The 21166-nt window shown below is 38.5% G+C and overlaps 1 protein-coding gene across 12 annotated transcripts in view; it reads left to right on the top strand.

Moving 5' to 3' along the window:
* Positions 1-21166, top strand: part of ENOX2 (ecto-NOX disulfide-thiol exchanger 2) — a 288127-nt gene that overhangs the window by 103951 nt on the left and 163010 nt on the right. For 9 of the 12 annotated variants that reach the window (XR_013374604.1, XM_077888078.1, XM_077888076.1 and 6 more), the window contains one exon: positions 12184-12327. The exons of the other annotated variants lie outside the window; for them this stretch is intronic. Coding sequence is in view for 2 of the 9 variants with exons in the window: in XM_077888074.1 (XP_077744200.1) it covers positions 12184-12327 (144 nt within the window). In the remaining 7 variants the exon portion in view is untranslated. The remainder of the gene's footprint in view (positions 1-12183; positions 12328-21166) is intronic. 12 annotated transcript variants of the gene reach the window in all.

Below are 21166 nucleotides of genomic sequence, written 5' to 3' on the forward strand. Positions count from 1 at the left end.
ATTCTGCCATAAGTGTAAGCTTTCTGATCTGTAAGACACAGATCAGATATTGGAAACCTTCCACCCAGAATACACACAAACCCACAAACATCCAGAGGGAATCCCAAGTTCATCCTAATAAGTACTCTGATAAAAAGGTTCTACATATTCCTGTGGAATGAGCCTTCGGGGATTAAGAAACATTTCACTGGGGGATCCCTGGGTGGCTCAGCGGTTTGGCGCCTGCCTTTGACCCAGGGCGCGATCCTGGAGACCCGGGATCGAATCCCACGTCGGGCTCCCGGTGCATGGAGCCTGCTTCTCCCTCTGCCTGTGTCTCTGCCTCTCTCTCTGTGACTATCATAAATAAATAAAAAAAATTAAAAAAAAGAAACATTTCACTGAAGAGGTGATATTTGATAAAGGTTTTGAAGGATGAATAAGAGCTCTCCAGGTAGAAAAAAGGGAAAATTGTAGTTCAAGCAAAGGGAATGGTATGTACTAAGCACAGAAAAGACAGCTCAAAAACAAATCAATGCATATACTGTCCATTGATCATCAAGGCTACAAAGAATGTGCATGAGGAAAAGATAGTCTCTTCAGTAAATGGTGTTGGGAAAACTGGTATCCACATGCAAAGGAATGAATTTAGACCCTTATACATACCCAAAAATCAATTCAAAATGGATTAAACATTTAAATATAAAATTTTAAACTACAATTGCTGGAAGAAAACATGGGGGAAAAGCTTTATGACATTGGTCTCAGCTGTGATTTTATGATATGACACCAAAATCATAGGCAACAAAAGCAAAAGCAGACATGTGGTACCACATCAAATTAAAAAGCTTTAGCACAGCAAAGGAAACAATCAACAGAGTGAAAAGGCAACATACTAAATGGGAGAAAACATAAGGGGTTAATCTCCAGAATATATGAAGAACTCCTACAACTCAATAGAAAAAATCCCCTAGTAACCAAATTTTTAAAAAGGGCTAAAGACTTGAATAGACATTTCTGCAAAGAAAATGCACAAATGGCCAACATGTAAATGAAAGGATGCTTAATGTCACTAATTATAAGAGAAATGCAAATCACAACTACATGGACATCACCTCACAGTTGTGAGGATGCCATTAAAAAATAAAAAGTGTTGGCAAGGATGTGGAGTAATTGGAACCCTTGTACACTGTTGGTGGGAATGTGAAATGGTATAGCTAGCTATACTATGGAAAACATATGGAGGTTCCTCAAAAAAAATTAGAAATAGAACTACTGTATGATCCAGCAATCCCACTTCTGGGTATTTATCCCAAAGAAATGAAATCAGAATCAGAAAGATATTAGCACCAGTGTTTATGGTAACACTATCCACGAGAGCCATGGTGTGAAAATTACCTAAATGTCTGATGGATAGATTAAGAAAAGTAGGATGTACAAACCATGGAATATTATTCAGCATTAAAAAAGGAAATCCTGTTGTATGTAAGAACATGGGTGAACCTTGAAGACATTATGCTAAGTGAAATAAGCCAATCTCAGAACAACAAATCTTGCATGTCCACTTATGTGAGATATCTAAAATAGTCGAACTCATAGAATGTAAAATGGTGGTTACCAGTGGCTGAGAGGCAGGAGGTAACCATTGATTGCTAATCAATGGGCATGAAGTTTGAATTACACAAGATGAATAAATTCTAGAGATCTGCTGTACAACATCATGCCTATAGTTAACAATCCAGTACTGGACACTTAAAATTTAGTTAATAGTGTAGATGTTAAGTGTTATTACCCAGTAAAAAAATTTTAATAAAGAAGCACAAACATGAAAAGGCATAGCATATTTGAAGAATTTTAAAAGTGTGATATGAATGAAGCAAAGGGTACCTGTGGGAAGTAGCAAGAGATGAAGCTGATGAAGTAATTTGGGCCAGATTTTCTGTGTATTTATATGCCTTCCTTTCTGATTATGATATTTTTAAGGAAACTGTCTTAATGAGGTTTGAAACACAAGGGCCTAACATACTACCAGGCACACAGAATTGTTTGAATGAATTAGATGAATAAGAAGAGAGACTATCTGTCAATAATATTTCATAGATTCAGTAATTCCAATACATACTGAATACCTCAGACTCTCGGCTGGAACAAAATTAAGATCCTCCTTATTCTTTTATACAACAACAACAGTAAGCCTTGTTCCATATGTAGATTAGTTATTTTTTTCCAAGCTTTTTCCTTTACAGTCATGTTGTCTTCTCAAGGGGTAGATTCTACCTTTCTCCTCAGTAGTAGGTTTGACTTCAGCCCAGGGCCATTTCGAAAGGAGTTTGTCACTTTTCAACACCTTGATACTCCTAGGGTGGAATTGTTATAGTGGAGGTATGGATCTATAAAAGATGTATAAACATATTACAGAAATCTGTTTTCTCTGGTGTGTTTAACTTCACAGCTAATGCAGGATTGTTTTTCATACATTCTTAAAAAACTAGTTCAAATCAATATCGAATATTAGGAGTGTGGAAAGCGTAACTCCAGAACATTACTTGATACAGTATAGAAAAATTAGTGGGGTGGAGGAAGGAAGGAGGATAAAAGTTTTTGAACATGTGAGTGAAGATTTACTATATTTATGTAGTTCTGTCTTTAGGGAATGCTAACTTGTAAATTCATCATTGGTTAATTAGAAGGCAATTAAAATTGTAGCACAGTGATTGTATAGTTAATGAAGGCTGAATGGAATGAAAAAAAGGAAATCTGAAATTAGTGTGTACGTTTTAGGGAAAACAGAGATATAAATGTTATTCGTGCAGTGCATCAGTCTTGAAAGATACCAATATACTTCTAGAATTAATTGATAAAATTAACCCTGCAAAGACCAAAAGAGTTCCAGCTCTCACTCTCCCCTTCAGAGCATTCTACACTGAGATGCAGATTTATTTGACTGCTACTTCAATTTTCACTCACTTACAGCATGTGAAATTATTTTGCTGAACCTTGTTTACAATGTATTTACTGGTGTCTTAAGAATCTTTTAGAACAAATTGGTATACTCTGTGTGTAGTAAATGTTCCTACTGAAAGGGCTGGCTCAGCCCAGGCTCCTGACCAGATACAGCTGACTAGCTAGTTTTCAAAACCAGCAGAGTGGTTTCTGCAGGGAGAACTGTGCTTGCTTTTGATAATTACCTTAGCTTTATGAAATCAATCAGCCTGAAGGGAAGACCTCATTACAGATCTGACAAGATAGACTCCAGTTTCAATACCAGAACAACTCTCTGTCCCCAGGCTCTGAAATCTGCAATTATTTATTTTATTTAGACAGAGACACCCATAATACAGTGCCTCTAGGCACATTCTCAGGCAAGTATTAAACAGATAACCTAATGGTCAGTGTGTTAGGAACCTGCCCTTTTGCTGTCACTCAAGTGGAAAATTGGTCAACAGGAATTGCAGCATGGCCTAGAGCCAGCTCAAAGCAGGCACTGATGAATCAACATCTTTCTATTCTCCCACCCTCAAAGATGTGGAGAGAAGGGTGGTTGCTCTAACTGTTCCCAGGGCTTAACTACAGGAAAATAAGACTCTCTTTTCAGTTACTCTGAAGACTGCCAAACTTTATCCTAAGGAAAATGATAAATCGTCCATCTACCATCTGTCACTTTAAACTGTTCTATCAAATCAACATTTTTTTAAACTTTGTTTTCTTTGAGGAATGTGATTTTGCTGTTTCTCAAGCCTTAAATTGTATGGGGGAAAAGAATCCTGAAGCATCCTTCTTCTGAAGTTGGAAATATATATTTTGCTTTCCTGCTCACGGAACTCAAGCACCTTAACAGATTTAGTTCAGACTTTTCTGAAATAATTCACCTTTACTAGGCCTGAGACATGTCAGCCCCACAGGAAAAACACTGAAAACATTATGAGCATAGGAAAATATGGATTTGGGAGAGAAATAGTCCTTTTCCATTCCAGTTCTCATGTCACTGTTAGCTATGTTCTCATAATACAGCACCCAGCTGAAACTGAGCAGTGATTAAAGCTTTGAAAGGAGGCATTTCGGTTTTAAGAGTAAAGTGTGGTTCTTTCTGTGTTGGAAAGTTCAAGGTGACAAATATGGTCTCCTCTCCTAAAAGTAGTACAAGCAAAGAGCCATCACTGACTATTCCCAGCATTATTTATTAATGTTTTACCTTGATGGCTGTGTATTATCTGAAAGAAAGAGAGTGTTATAATATGAATGCAGAGCTAACATCTCCCAAGCTGTAAATAGGATGTAGTCTGGGGGCCTGAAGAGCCAGCTGCTCAAACTTTCTTATTCCACTTCTGAGGCAAATTCATATAAACACTCGATTAGACTAGAAGGGAGCTATACACTTATTTTGTGTCTAATATGTGCTAGACCCTAAATATACATTCTCTCATTGAATTTTCCTCACTTGCCTATAGGAGGGGGCATTATTCCATTTTATGGTGCAGAAGCAGTCTCAGATCAAGTGGCTTAATACCTCTTCTAAATGATACACCTAGTAAGTAGCCGATGTGGGTTTGAATCCAGGTCTGTTCTAGAGCAGCACTGTCCAGTAAAATTTTCTGTGATGATGGAAATATCTACACTGTGCATACCAATAGAGTAGCCACTAGGTGCGTGTGACTATTGAGCATTGAAGTGTGGCTTAGTGCTGCTCAGGAACTTTTCATTTCATTTTAATTTATTTAAACTTAGATTTAAATACTTTACATGGCTACTGTGGCTGACAGCTACTGTGTTGGACATTACATCTCTGGGGATTGCCTTTTCTTGACTGTAAAGCAAGAAATCTGTAACCTGGTGTCTATAGAACTATTAAGAAAAGATCCATATATGGAGTTTCTTTTATGGTGTTTTCTCATATAAGGGTCTTAGTCAGTGGAAGGACAGTTTTGCCTTTGGAAATGGAGAATGAATTTATGCAGAATCAAGGTTAGGGGTAGAGTGTACGATCATCCACCACAACTCCCCAAAGAGTCTTCAGGGATTCTAGAATAGAGGAGATACCAGGAATGCTGAAGGAACCTAAAAACCATACTTCCTTCTTCACTTCAGGCAGGAGGTTGGTTGGCATCCAGGGTGGGAAACATGACTATTGTGCCCAAGTTGTACCTGAGTTTTGATTCAGCACACATTTCTGGGGTACTTATATCATTGTACAAGCATTGTGCACAGCATCATGGAGGAGGAGATTTTAAAAATGACTGAGATGTAAAGTGTGTTGATAAAGGGGTTTACAACCTAGTGGCTGACAGTGGGTAAGGCAGGAGGGAAGGGAGGATAAGACAAATCCTCAAAGAACTATAGTGCAAGGCATGCTCTAAAAGGCATATGAAAAATGCAGATTAAGATCTGAGGAGAGGGCAGCCCCCGTGGCACAGCGGTTTAGCGCCGCCTGCAGCCCAGGGCATGATCCTGGAGACCCTGGATCGAGTCCCACGTCAGGCTCTCTGTATGATGCCTGCTTCTCCCTCTGCCTGTGTCTCTGCCTCTCTCTCTCTCTCTCTCTCTCTCTCTCTCTCTCTGTCTGTCTCTATGAATAAATAAATAAAATCTTTAAAAAAAAAGATCTGAGGAGAACCAGAACAGTGTTTTATAATTTTTTTAAAAAGGCCAAGTTCCTTATATTATTAGCTATACAACCTTGGGAAACTTACTTAAACTCTGCAAGGTTGCCTTTTTTTGTGATAAAATGGGAATAATAACTAGAAAATAAAATTAAAAGATAATGTTTGTAAAACAGAACACATTCTTAACAGCCAATGAATGATTGAGCCCCTGGTACCCCATTCCACTGCTATGTATGTAATGGGTGGAACTGGATAGGGAAAGGCATCATGAAGGAAATAGTGCCTGAAATAAACCCTTACAGAAGGATAGTATTTTGAAGGTTAGAAATCAAAAAGTAGGTGGTGGAGCAGTGTGAGCTAATGTGTGGAAGTAGGAAAGTACTGGAATGATTCATTGAACACCAGGTAGTCCCATTTTTCTAGAGTGTCAGTCTTTTCTATTCAAAGCATGATTCCCCCACACCAGCAGGATCAACATCATCTGGGACTTGGTAGCAAAGCAGAATCCAGGCTTATTAAATCAGAATCTGCATTTTAAAAAGCTCCCCTGGGAACATGTATGCACATTAAAGTTCGAAAAGTGTTGGGGTTGAGTACAAGCTGGGGCTTGGTAAGAGTGCTCAGAATGGGTCGTGGGGCCTTATTTTGAAGGACTTGAATGCCTGACCAAGTAGTTTGGGGAGTCCCTAAAAATTGCTGAATGACCACTGTCAATAAAAATCCACCTGTCACCTGTATCACAGCTTGAAAGGGTGACATAAATGTAAATTTTCCCCTGAAAGTTTTTATGTTCACCACCATTCAGGCAAGTCCTTTAGTAGAAAAGGATTTTGGCCCTTTCTCATCACTTTCTCTGTTCCCTTTGCTCCTTTATTCTTTTATGATTACTCTTGTTTCAATTAAGCCTGTTACACAGAATATTGGACTCATGAAATTGACAAAGTAGGTTTCAATTTTTTGACATCAGCTAAAACCCAGAACTGAGAAATGTTCATTGGTTTTGGTTGCTAACCCCAGTGGCTGGAGAGTGATATTGCCACCCAAGTCTGTGAGACATTGCAGATAAACCTCAGAAGTAGCAAGTGGAGCAGCTCAGTAATGAGAGCTGAAAGTAGGGAGTCAGAGGTTTTCAGACCTACACTGAGGAAGGAGGAGAGGCTTTCAGGGATGGATAAATCCTACAAAATCACCTGCTAGCATATTAGGGTCCTGACCATTATGCTAATAACCCCGTGTTTCTCCAAAACTTTTGAATGAATTAAAAACTATTTTGGAGACCTCTACTTCCCCTTACCATGGAGTCCATATCTGATTTCAAACTGAAGTTACTTGGAAAATAGGACTCAGGTTACAGAAATTTGTTTTTTTGTTTTTTTTTTTGTTTTTTTTTTTTTAGAAATTTGTTTTATACACAAATTAGCTATAATGTTACTTTTGCCAAAAATAGATACCCTATTTTTTCTATGTAAACGTCTATCTTGAGATTGTTGCCTTGAATTGAATTTACCAGATTTCTCAGGACCTAACCATATTCTTTGAAAGGGAACTAACTCAGAGTATAATTGTGTTTCCTTTTTGCTAAGATTGTACCATCTTAAGTCATTGGGCTGCAGCTGCAAATAAGAAGTGGCAGGGACCCACAGGGTCATATTTCCCTACGATAACCTGGAGCAGTCATTAAAAGTGTTAGATTGCATCATGAAGGTTAGTCCTAATTTGAGCTGATAGTGAAAAGCTCTGTAAAGTGAATTGTGACAGTAACTATAACAGCAGCTGGACACAAAGAGATCATTGATCTTCTTTCACAAGAGTCATGAAAATTCTTCAGTGCTCTCCTCAAAGCCCAGGAATCATTTGCATCTGTATGGCAGACATCATTGCATGTGAACTCACTGAGAACCACACTTTATTCTGAGATGTTTAATTTGTAGTTCCATTGGATGAGAAATGTCATTCTTCAAGGACCCCACCCCCACCCTTCTACAATATGCATACTCTCTAAAGTTGCCTCATGTGTATTATGAAGTCAGATAATCTGTATTTTGGCTTGACATGAAATAACAGCTGGTTAGCTCTCTAAACCAGTCAACCCGGTTTTGGAGGAGTTTACATTACCACATGGACTGAATTGTGATCATAAACTACAGCAATGGCAAAAACCTATAACACTAATGTTTATTATCTGTTTTCCTCTATTTTTATCAATTTGTGCTTCCCTTTAGACAGACTGTATATTTTGTGGGGTTAGGCAATGAGGGGACAAGCTGGGATGAGAAATGAATGAACAAAGTTCAAAGTTTTATTAAATTTATTCCCAGCAATGAAAGGGCAAGGAATATGAGAACTATATAAGACTTTAGATATTTTCTTTTTTAAAGATTTATTTATGAGAGAGAGAGAGAGAGAGAGAACGTGGGGGTGAGAGGCAGTGGGAGAGAGAGAGAGAGAATCCCAAGCAGACTCCCCACTGAGCATGGAGCCAAATGCAGGCTCCATCCCAGGACTCTGAGATCATGACCTGAGCATAAATCAAGAGTCAGATGCTCAAATGACTGAGTCACCCAGGCGCCCCAGACTATAGAAAATTTCTAACATTGCTCTGTTAACTATTCATGACTCCCTCATTTGTTTTTCTTGTAGTGATTATCAGTAGAACCCTTAAAATTTAGACTTGCCATTTTAGACATTTAGACATGACAATTTAGACATTGCTCCTATTCTAAGGACAATAAATGAGTTAATAGTTGAATAAAATGCATCATCCTTTACAGGCAGTTTGAGGGAGATGAAAAGAACCCTTAAAATAGAGGAGGTGGTAGTTTTGAAAAGGTAAGCAAACAAGGTGAATCTTTGGAAGCACAGCAAGGAATGGTCCCCAGGCGAAGAAGTCCCCCAGTACATCCCCACTCCCAGCCCCAGGTTTAGGCCTGTCAAGAATTCTATAGATAAGATCCCTGTATTGCATAAAAGAATGAACTAAATACTCTCAAAAGTGTCTTCCTCATCTACTATTTTCCGAATCTTAACGGTTTCATATGCCTAGCAGAACAATAGGAGAAATACCTTCCATAAGAGATTTACGGATAAATTCTGTAGTTTTGGTGAGAATTATAATATGTTCATTGCTAATATTTTACATTTAAGTCACAATTTTTGTAGTAAGAATTCTTGAAATTAAAATGATAGTTTTCTTTTTAGAATTTACATCCTTCTAATGGGGCTGTTTTACTTACAGTGGCATTCAGCTTGGATTACATATACATCACATTGAAAAGAGCCTCTAAGTACCTATTGATTTACTGATTTATTGGTTTATTTAGTGTTGTCTTAGGGGAGGAAGAAAACAATACAATTAAAGTAGCTAGAAAGCACTGGTGTCAAAGGATTTTACTATCTCTAGCCCTTGTTCTTAAACTACAAATCTTTGGAGACTGTATTCAGTCCCAGATAATAGAAAATGCGGATTCATATTCAATGAATCAACTTACTGAGTGATATGTCTTTCTCACCTTGATATGAGAGCCTTTTCTATAAGAAACAAGACCTGAGATGGTATGCTAAATTATCAGGGCTTTCACATATCAGGATCACATATGAGGTGAATAGTCAGAAAATACTTGAAATCTCAGTTTTATTTAGTGTCGAACAAAAATCTGTGCACTGGTATGAGGAACAAAATACCTAAATCCCTAAAGTTATCATCTGGGAATAATTAAAAGACAAAACAATTATAGTAAATATCTATGACTGAGTACTTTTAATTTAGCATATTCTTTTCCTGGACTCCAACTTTTAGAAAAAAGTATGAACAGCAATGAAAAGATTCAATGCAGAAAGTAGGATCTGTCCTTGGATCAGAGCAAATTTAGACCACTCTCCTCACATTGTACATCAACAATTCTAGAAATTGAAATGGAATAGAAATAGAAATTCAAAATTGTGGCAGTGGCTGTTAATATTTATTGAGTATCTGCTATATGCCAGATTTAATGCAGAATGTTCTACATACATAATTTCATTTTAATTCTTTTAACAGTCCCATGAGTAAGGCATTGTTATTAGCTTCCTTTTATAGATTATGGCTCTGAAGCTCTGTAAGATCTTCAGTCATCTACTTAATAAGGCAGGGAAATGGACTAATATATTACTCTGTAAAATTATCAAATGTAAAACAAAATTTAAAAAATTTCCAATTAACCATCATTAATCAGAAGCTTCTAATCCCTGAGTATTTCTTTTGATCAAGCAAAATACTTTCGATCAAAGTATTTGTTTTTCAGCATCCTGGAATATAGTACTCAAATTATGGAGATGCATTTGAAATCTAATTATTTTAAGTAATGTTGATATAATCACCATCAGAAATTTTAAGTTGTGGCATTAATTCTTGATTATCAGTTGTCACATCTTTAACTACATTGGTTAATGGAATGAGTCACCTACCCCCTCCCTATTGAGTATTAATTAATTAATTCAACTCTCACTATGTGCCAGGCATGGTGATAGGCACCAGGATACAGTTGGGGGGTGGGGAGTGGGGTAGAGTGTTTGGTGGGAGATCCTCCTAAGAAGAATTTACAAACTTACAGGGAAAAAGGTTTTTAATTCACTTAGAATAATAAGGTAGTAATAACTTTGAATATATATATTTTATCTTGTTTATCTTTGCAACAACCCAGTACAAATGTTATCACTCCCCTTTTACACATTATGAAACTAAGACTAAGGGAGATTACATGAATTGCCAGCTGGTAAAAGACACAGCCAGAATTTTAACCCCAATCTGTCAGGCTCCAAAACACATACTGTTTCCATTATACTGTTCCATCTTCCATGGAACTTGTTTTTGTTCAATATAATATTACAGAAAGAAATACCAAGAAAAGTTCTGCAATACTACACTACTCACACTTGACTCTGGGACCATTCAGGTGCATGAAACATCTCCATTTGTAAATTGTATTAAAATCTAGTTTTCTTTGAAAATAGTCTTGGTCATTATTGGAATGTTTTTTAATACATAGCAATTGATGTTTGTTTCTTTAGTTCTAATCATGGTAGGGATTTAATAGAACCTGGATATGATACAGTGAACAGTTAAGATACAGAAATGAGTTTTCATTCTTTCACTTGGTTACTGAGATGATGTAAAGAAGAATGTTTGACAAGTCCCAGAAGACATTTAATGGAGGTGTTCCAAGTGGAGTCTGATTGCTGAAGAAATGGTATTTGTTATGCGGGCTGAAAACATTAGCATAGGGATACTTTTAACTTAAAACAATAATGTAAAGACATTTTGTTAGAACTTTAGCATTCCTTTTACTGAAACTTGATTGACTTTTAGCTGACTGGACTCCAAGCTTTTATTAACTTTTTACAACATTGTCTCCTGAATTGTATAGTTCTGGGCCATAGAAAAATGGAGGGTTAAAGACTGAGCCGTGGCAAGCCAACCCGATTCCTTTTGATAGGATTAGAGAACCATTGGCTAAAAGGCTTAAGAGAGATGACCTAACTTTAGTCTTTAACAAAGCTTTTGATCCCACATTTCATGAAGCTTTAATTGAAACACTTGAAATTCCAGGTACTGCTGCCAGAAGAGTAAGAAACTCTCTGCACGTCCCTGGCTGAACCATATAAGACTTGGAGAGTAGGACGTGCCTTTTGCCATTTTAGATGGTGCAGCACCAAGTAGTAAAGTAACCGTGCTCTAAGCATCCTTTGAAAAGGATAGGAGTAACACTACCCAAACCCAAGTCATAACTCTCCATTACTCCAAGTATGAACTTATCCCCTTGCAAGTTCCATATCTTTGTTTCCTTTTCTGAGTTGCTATAAAGTTGCAGTTTTCTTTTTTGGAAACTGCTGTTATCATTGGCAGTGTCTTTGACACTGGATAGTGTCAGGATAGTGTCCTGACTATAGCTACATCAACTCAACAACCCTTGCAGTGAAAGAAAAAATGGAAAAATGTCAGGAGATAACCTGAGAGAGGTTCCTGGGTGGCTCAGTCAGTTTAGCATCTGCCTTCAGCTCAGGTCATGATCCCAGAGTCCTGGGATCTAGCCCCATGTTGGGTTCTCTACTCAGCCGGGAGCTGCTTCTCCCTCTTCCCTCCCCCCAGTTCATGCTATTTCTTAGATAGATAGATAGATAGATAGATAGATAGATAGATAGATGAGTAAATAAATAAATAAATAAATAAATAAATAAATTTTTTTTTAAAGAGATAACTTGAGGAATACATGACCAGGCTTTTTCAAAGGAAGGGGGAGTTCAACCATACATTTAATGAGGGTCCTATCTCTTTAAGGAAGGAGGTAGAAGATAATTGATAGCTTTTGGCCAAAAATATTAACTTCTCAAAAACATCAGGGATCTTCTCAAAGACAGAGCCACAGTCTTATAAGACCCAATATTTTCATTCTGTACTCTTCAACAAAATCTGGATAAATTACAGAGGGCAGCTGACTTTCAGGAACTCACCTGTTATTCCAAAATTCTTAAGATTTAGCGAGTTTTTCTCTAGTGTCTCATATAATACAATCTGAGACATCCCAGTCCTTAATGGAGTCTGGATTTTGGCTTTCTTTTTCTTCTGTAGGATTGAACCAGCTGCCCTTTGACCCTGCCAACAACAACGAACCCCTGCAGTTTGGTAGTGCCAGTGGCCCTCTGGTCACAGAAGGCCTCATTGAGAATGGAGGGGAATCAAGCAAGAAAAGAAAGAGAACAAATGCTCCTTCAGGTAAGCTAGGCAATGGTGCACCGTCTTGAGCCAGTGCTGAGTCACCATTTTCCCAGAGCCTAGTATGTGACTGGCATTGTGCTGGCATTTGTAGGAACTACAGGAACCAGAAAGAGTCCCCTGCCCTCAAGGAACCTGTGGTGGGAGGGGGGAAACACAGACAATAATTCAAGTAACAAGACAGAGTATCATTGGTGCTGTGGTAAGTGTGGAAAAGGGGGAAAAAACAATGGGAGCACAAACGGGGAAGAGTGAATTCAGATTTGGGCATCATGGAACACTTCAAAGCAGAAGTGAGATTTGTAGGGGTGCCTGGGTGGCTCAGGTGGTGAAGTGTCCAACTCTTGATTTCAGCTCAGGTCATGATCTTGGGGTCACAAGATTGAGCCCTGAGTCAGGCTTTGAGATCGAGTCCCACATCAGGCTCTGCACTGGGCATGAAGCCTACTTGAGATTCTCCCTCTCCCTTTTCCCTTACCACCATCCTCCCACCTCTCTAAAAAGAAGTGACCTCTGTAACTGGTCATTGTTTGGGTAGGCCTGAGACAAAAGAAAAAAAAAAAGAGTAAAGAACATTGATTTTAGTAGAAGCATTGCATGGATGAATGGTTTTGGGATACATTTTTCTTTGTATGTACATGTGGTGGGCTACCCTCACTTTTACTTGTAATGCAGATAACTGCATATAGCTGTAGCCACCCCCACCTTACCCTTGTCTCCTGTAGTATGCGCTCTGCCCACGTGCATTTTATGCCCTCATAGCTCTCTTCGAACAAGTGATGAGATTTTCCTAAACCGTTTATAATAGCCAACTGAGTTTTTATACTCCCCTGCAATCCCCCCTTTACTTTCGTGTTCCATTAGCCTATGCTCAGGTTAAATTTCTCCAAAAGGAGTGGGGAAGCAACAGGAGAACTAAATCCCAGAGTTAGGAGTTGGGAGGTGGGCGGGGGGTGGGAGTGACTGGGTGACGGGCACTGAGGGGGGCACTTGATGGGATGAGCCCTGGGTGTTATTCTATATGTTGGCAAATTGAACACCAATAAAAAATAAATTTATTAAAAAAAAGGAGAACTGGGGATCCCTGGGTGGCTCAGTGGTTTAGCGCCTGCCTTTGGCCCAGGGCGCGATCCTGGAGTCCCGGGATCGAGTCCCACGTTGGGCTCCTGGCATGGAGCCTGCTTCTCCTTCCTCCTGTGTCTCTGCCTCTCTCTCTCTCTCTATGTTTATCATAAATAATAAATAAATAAATATTTTTAAAAAAGGAGAACTAAATCCTAACTGATCATTTGGTATTTTAAAATGTATCTCTTTGTTGCTTGGCAATTCATTTGGAAACAGTATCCATAGTGTATACAGACTGATCTGAGATTTGGGGATGGGCCTTTTTTTTTTTTTTTTTTTACTCTTACTTTTATATTTGCCTTACAACATGGAGCATGTTTACAAACATATAATGTCATATCTGGTTCTTAGATTATAGGTCTTTCTGCTTCTAAATCAATGTCAAGTACAACTTCAGAAAACAAAAACAGTAAAACCAGCTATCTGGAGCCCTTAAGAATGATTTTTAGAGAACTGTATTTTCTGGAACATTGGAAAGGCATAGTTTATAGCTAAGGAATTGGTGTGAGTTCTAATACCAGCTCTATTTCTGTCTGTGGCCTGGGGGTGGTTCCTCAACCTCTCCAAGTTTCACTTTCTTTAGTTGTAAAGTAGAAATGATACTGAAACCCACCTATTAGGATTTAAATGCAATTATATAGGTAAAGTGCTTAGCATGGTATCTGCACATAGTAATTACTTAATAAATGTTGCTATTATTTTGTTATTATTATGTAATACTATGATCTTTTTAGGCATTAACACATTTCACATTTTTACATTAACCATTATGGGTACAAATTTTGTGTGTGTGAATGTATCTGCCTTTTTAAGGCATGTATTCCACTCTGCTTGATCATTTAGAAGCATAGTTCCAGATATTAGTTATTGTACTGAGCCATAATACTATATTATAGCTTTCAGGGTTTGTTAAAGAATATAGGCCTTTTGTCTCTATACTAACATGTCCTAGACTCTGGTAGCATTTTAGTTATTACAGCCATATTTTATATATGTCCTGTCTCCTTCCTGCAGTCATTTCTGATTTCTCTTGGTGTCCCATCATGCAGCAGCTATTTTTCTCCTTCTAATCAGTTACAAACTTTAAAAAACAAACAAACAAACAAACAAACAAACAAACAAAAAAACCCCAGCCAGCTCCAAGTTGGTATGTCAGATTATTACGTTAAGTGAGAGTTAAATCAGCTGTAAGAGAACCTGCTATGGAGAGAGTTATAGGATTTAGGGCATCAACTGTAAGACACCTATTTTGGCTGCTCTAAGGCCTTTTGATCACTTATTAGTTTTTCCACTGTGTTCCTGATAAGTGATGTGCTAATTTAGAGTAATACCTTCTGAACTGTAGTTAACTCATGAGGGTGGGGAAAGGGGGTATGAATTCATCTGAATTGTGAACTAACTTTAAAGAATTGCAGTTTTATTTCTTTTTTTATAATTTATTTATGATAGTCACAGAGAGAGAGAGGCAGAGTGTACACAGGCAGAGGGAGAAGCAGGCTCCATGCACCGGGAGCCCGACGTGGGATTCGATCCCGGGTCTCCAGGATCGCGCCCTGGGCCAAAGGCAGGCGCCAAACCGCTGCGCCACCCAGGGATCCCTGCAGTTTTATTTCTAATGAGCGTATTCAGTGAGAGCAAAGTAACTGTTGCAGATATAGGATTTTAGCAGTAGATTATGCTAATCTATAATTAGCAGAATCAATTTGCATTCAAATAATGAATATGCTGAAGTTCTTTAAAACAAGACAATTTTCTTTAAATAGGTGAAATAGGCCTTGGCAAGCTAAATTAGCTCCCTTGCAGTCTTTTTTCACACTGCCTAGTGAACCCTTTCTTTGTAAGTAGTACCCTTTTTTTGTAACTCCAGCCCAGGTTAAATTACCACAAATTCCAAAAAAAGTGAAGTCCAAATTACTGAGGTCTTACTATATAGGGAGTCTCTTATAATTGTTCAACTGGCAATCTTATGGTATTATAAATGGGCAGATTGCTTTATAATTCTTTTTCTTCCTATGTAGTACTAGACGAAAGGAAGAGAGAAAATATTTTGTGAGTAGGGACTTCCTTCTTCCTTTGTCACCATTCCCTGCATCTTGGCAAGGAGGAAATTTAACAGAACTTCCAGCCATTTCAGTTCTAAGCTAAGCTACATATCCAGCCATTATATCACTGAACCCAGTGACCCCTTTAAATCAAAGCCATCTTCCTCCCTCTCCTGTCACTGCAAATGAGGAGGGGACCTTGACTGCAGTTCTGGTTCCTCACCTCACCTCCTGTTTTTCTTCCTTTTTCTCCCATCCATTCCTGTTACTTTATCCTTTCCTACAATCTGTCTCTCTCCTTTTATACTAAAATTGATTTCTTAAAGATCACCAGTGACCTCCAAATTGTCAAGGTCAGTGACTTTTTGGCTGGTCTCAACCACCTTGACCTGTTTGGTTCATCTGATGCTGTAAACAACCTTCCCTACCTTAAATTCTATTTCTGCTTTCCTTGGCAATGTACTTTACAGATTCCTCTTCCTTTGCTTTCTCCTTCAAACATTCTTTCTCCTTTTTCTCTCTACCCTCACCTCTCTCTACCTCTATTATCCACATTTGTAGGTGAAGAAATAAATGTTTGATAAACTAACCTAAGAGTGAACATCTAGCAGGTGGTTTAGCCAGGCTTACAACTACAAAGCCTGTTTCTAACTATTGTGCCTCATTTACTATGCCTGTAGATATTAGGAATCAGGACCCATTACTAAAATGTATTTTAAACATTGATGGCAAACTAGGGAAATCTGTGTTTGTGTGAGAATATGGTGAGCAAAGCTTAGATTTGATCATTTCTAGGATCCCTTCAAACTTTGGGATCTCATGCCCTCTTCTTTTCAGCTTTTTTTCTGCTACTTCCCAAAATAAATCTTCTAGTTCAGCCAGGGTGATCTGCTACCAAATAAGCATTGCACCCACCTTCTCAGTACATTGCTCATGCCTTTTTTTCTGTCTAGTGTAATCTCTGTCTTCTTTAACCTGTCAAAATCCTGTCCAACTGAAAGCACCTAGTACAAGTCCAACCTTCTCCAGGAAGCCTTCCAGATCTTCCATTAGAATTGTTCATTTGTACCTCTGAATCCCCTTCCTCATTATATTCATATGACTATTTTGACACTGATCATAAATTACCTTGCAGTTATCTGTTCATACGAGTATGCCTTAGCCTTTTAATTCAGTCCTTATCCCCTTATTGGAAAGGCCCCTGACTCATATGACTTTTAGCAGAGATACAGTGTCTTGCACAAAATAGATGCTCAAGATATACTTGTTGATTAATCATATATCTGGCTGAATAATTGCTTTCCATTGGCTTTAATATTCTCTATTATTCTCTTGTCATTGCCAGAGTGGAGCTGTTTATAAAACTGGGCACTTGTTATCTAATGTTGATCAGTTTATTTCCTCACTTGACTCTGAAAGTCAAACTCCAGACATTTGTAAGATTATATCCTAAGCCACACATCAAATCTGGGTGCTCATGAAAAAAATACCTGGCTCTAATGTAATCTTTGCCTCTTTACTGGGTGAAATTTCATGAGTGCCCAAGGGGAATGCATAGGTGGAGTTTGGGTGTCCTTTCCCATCTACCTCTGTGAGGTAGATCAGTAGTAATCTGGATTAGATAATACTGATACTGCAGTATTTGACCACAAACTCCTCCTTTATACATCTAGCTGCTTTGCATCTTTTTATCTTTTTTTTATCAGTTTCTTTTGAGGGAGTGAGGCAGAAGGAAAGGGAAAGAGAATCTTAAGCAGGTTCCACACCCAGTGCAGAGCCCAAAGTGGGGCTTGGTTTCACAACTCTGAGATAGTGACCTGAGCCAAAGTCAAGAGACAGCTTTAACCAACTGAGCCACCTAGGCACCTCTGCAGCTTTTATCTTAAGGTGAGCTCAGCATTTTTTAGTGTGTTTGCTCTCAAATTTTACCTTTTCTGTATAGAAATGTTTCCTTGGTGATGATACAATAGCACAAATTGTCTAAGATTGCAGTGAGTCAGGGCACCTGGGTTGCTCAGTCAGTTAAGCATCTCAGGTCATGGTCCCAGGGTCCTGGGATCGAGCTCCACATTGGGCTCCCTGCTCAGCATAGAGCCTGCTTCTCCCTCTCACCCCTGCTTGTGCTCTCTCTCTCTCTTTCACTCTCTCTCTCTCAAATAAATAAATAAAATCTTTAAAAAAAAAGATTGCAGTGAGTCCACTTACTCAGATGATACTCCATGGCTAAAGAGTAGAATATTGTTAAACTCTCATCAGATCATAATGCCAAGTTCCTGTCCAGAAGATGCCAGTTGCCTTCTGATTTGAGATCCACCTGAGCTTGTAGAAGCAGAGATACCAATCTTCTCAAATACTACCACTAAAGTGAAGAATCTATGAGTCAACAAGGCGATCTGGATGATGACTAAGATTGAATACAGTGTTTTAAGCAATGTCATGATACATTAGTATTCAAAGAAAGTGTCAGCACTCTAGAAGAGTGGGCAACTAACCTGGGGATAATTATGATACCAGAGTGATGATCCAGATGTGGACATAGTCCTGTTTCCTTATTTAATTATTTTTAGTCCTATTTCCATTGTCTTCTCTCAGAGACCTGTATTGAAAGATAGGTTTGCATTTATTTTTTTAAGATTTTATTTATTTATTCATGAGAGACACACAGAGAGAGGCAGAGACATAGGCAGAGGGAGAAACAGGCTCCATGCAGAGAGCCTGATGTGGGACTCGATCCCGGTACTCCGGGATCCTGCCCTGAGCTGAAGGCAGACATTCAACCGCTGAGCCACCCAGGTGTCCCAGGTTTGCGCTTAAATACATGATGCCTAGTACTGAACAGTACTCCCAAGGTTCATGTGAATAACGAATAGCTCAGTATAAAAAGAACTTCGGCCATTTTTCATTTGTAATAATGAGTAAATCCCAAGAGTTCAGGATCTTCAGGAAGACCCTTCTATTCAATAATAATTTGCATCGATAGTAATGATTCTTTCCTGAATATATATTTTTAAGTTTTTTAAAATTATTTTTTTAGAGAAGGGGAATGGGAAAGGGAGAGAGGCAGAGGGAGAACCCCAAGTAGGGCTCCTTGAGGCTTGATCCGACGACTCTGAGATCATGACCTAAGCTGAAATCAAGAGTTAGAAGCTTAACCTAGTGAGCCACACAGACATTCCCCCCTTACTATATTTCCATATTCATTTCATTTTAAAGATAAAGTGCTAGTAACCAGAGAGGAGAAATGACTTTGACTAAGGTAGGCTAGCATCTCCAGGAACGTTATGATACAATAAGGACCTCCAGATAACATCTAAACTCCATCAAGAAGCTTCAGATAGGGGCAGCCCGGGTGGCTCAGTGGTTTTAGCGCCGCCTTCAGCTCAGGGTGTGATCCTGGAGACTCGGATCGGGCTCCCTGCATGGAGCCTCCTTCTCCTTCTGCCTGTGTCTCTGCCTCTCTCTCTGTCTCTCATAAATAAATAAAATATTTTTAAAAAGAAGCTTCAGATAGTATCTAAAATTGATCATAGACCCTAATTCAGTTTGCAAGTGTTTCTTTAGAATTTCTGGAAGTCAAAATGAGACTTGACAATATGAAAGACAGTGAAGCACTGCCGAGGCAAGATTAATAAGAGAAAGTGGGCCTTCGCAGCAGCAAGGAGAGGTTGGCCAGATATAAGGAAGAACTATATTGCAATGAATTATTTGGGGAAGTTTCTTAAGCCCATTTGAAAGAGAAATATAAAAATGAGATGAGCACTCATCTCGTTGGGAGTACTTTTGTTTCCTTTCTTACCTGGAAGAGGGGCAATGAACCAGGAAACTTCTGTGACACAGCCTTTTGATTTACCTCATACTCACAGGGCTGAGACTTTTGTTTCACATGTACTTTGAAGTCCATAAATGAAAGCATTGATTGTTTTTAAAGAGAGAAAATGTCACCATTTTATATCTTGGTGTTTGGTAGTTCTAGCATGTCAGCAGAATTATTATATTGCCAAAGGCAAGAAGAGCCTATTGTTCCTTCAAATGGAATTAAAATAAGAAAACGACTAGACTAATAGCCCTACTCAGTTTCTTTAGTCCTTTGGACATTTTTATCTGATTACAGGTTCAAGAAATAAAACCATATCTTGATAACTAGAGGATCAAAAAAGTACGCTGACTTCTGTCTTTTCTCAGGTTGATAGAAACCTAAGTCTGAAATTTTTATCTTCATGGACCGTCAGGGGGAGGGGAGATTGAAGGTGCCACAAAAGAGGCAGGATATAAAAATGCAAATGTATCTCTCTTAAATTGACCCAACCATGGGAATAGCTTTGGAATGATTTTGTAACTTTATTGTATCTAAGCTTTTAGTACTTCTCTCAGCAGCCATGAAGTATGAGTCAACCTCATGTGTTGGTAATATAAAGACTAGTGGTTGATGTTGAATCATAGTATTTTAGTTTTTGAGGCAACCTTGTCTAACTCAATCATTTTTACAAATGAAGGAACTGAGACCCAGAGAAGGAGTTTTTCTAAAGTCACATGGTCAATTAGTGGCAGAACCAGAACCAATTACTACCAGATCCATATAATCATTTCAAGTTGGTTAGGACTGTGGCATGCAGTTGATTCATTTGTACTGCAAAAAGTAGGTCTATAACCTAGAGGAGCTGGCTTCTCCCATGCTAATAGTATTACATGATTTGTAACAAGCTAACCCAGTGGTATATGACATCCCATATATGTTCTGCCTGCTACACAGGTGAGGGCCCTTTGATGTCAAGCTACAGAAGGAGTTTGAGACTGGGAAACACCTATGAGGAGATTCCTTTTGCAGAACTGAACTCCAGCAGCTCAGAAAATCATAGAATAAACTCTTTGTGACTCCTGCTTACTTGACAGGCGATGGTTTGTGACCCCTATCCCAGCCTACCCTTATGGCCACTCCATCCAAATGGGAAAAAATGTATAATGTTTATCTATGATTTATACATTGTTGCATGACTTTGGAGGATCTCTTTCAATTTCTTGATTTCTAGGTAAAAACTTGTCTGGAAAAAAATCAGTTTTAGGCCAGTAAAACTCAATTTCAGAGCAAGAGGATTCTTAGATTTGGGGAGGTTGTTTTCCTCTCCTATTAGCTTGGTAACATTATCAAAGCTACTGTCCTTGACTCTGGGGTCTGTATAGGCCCCCTTGGCCTTAATAAGAGAAAATAACATACTCAGCCATGTACTGAAAAGAATACTGAAGATTGTAATTTGAGTACTGGACATGCCACTTAGTATTAGTATTTTGACCCTGGGTAAATCACAGAAGCCTTTTTGTAAGCCTCACTTTCCATGTCCGTTAAATGAGGAAAGCATTTTGAAAATGCTCAGATTTTTACTTCTTTTACTTTTATGGTTACTGCTTCTGCTTATTAGGGTTTGAGAGGGTGAGTGCTTTTCTCCATCTGGTTCCAAATCAAACAGAAAACAAACACAAAAAGCCATGTGAGAAATAAAATGTAGTATCAGCTTTGTTATAAGCAAAACTGGATGGAATAACATGGTTTAAGCCCAAGGCCTAATTAGGCTCCCTACTATCTCCAGTTTCAAATCTATAGTTTGATATCCACCTATGGGGAAGATTGAATCTATAAAGCAGACTACTAACCCAGCCCCTGTCAATGAGAGTGATGG

The sequence above is a fragment of the Canis aureus genome, chromosome X, assembly GCF_053574225.1.
Source record: "Canis aureus isolate CA01 chromosome X, VMU_Caureus_v.1.0, whole genome shotgun sequence".
NCBI lineage: Eukaryota > Metazoa > Chordata > Mammalia > Carnivora > Canidae > Canis > Canis aureus.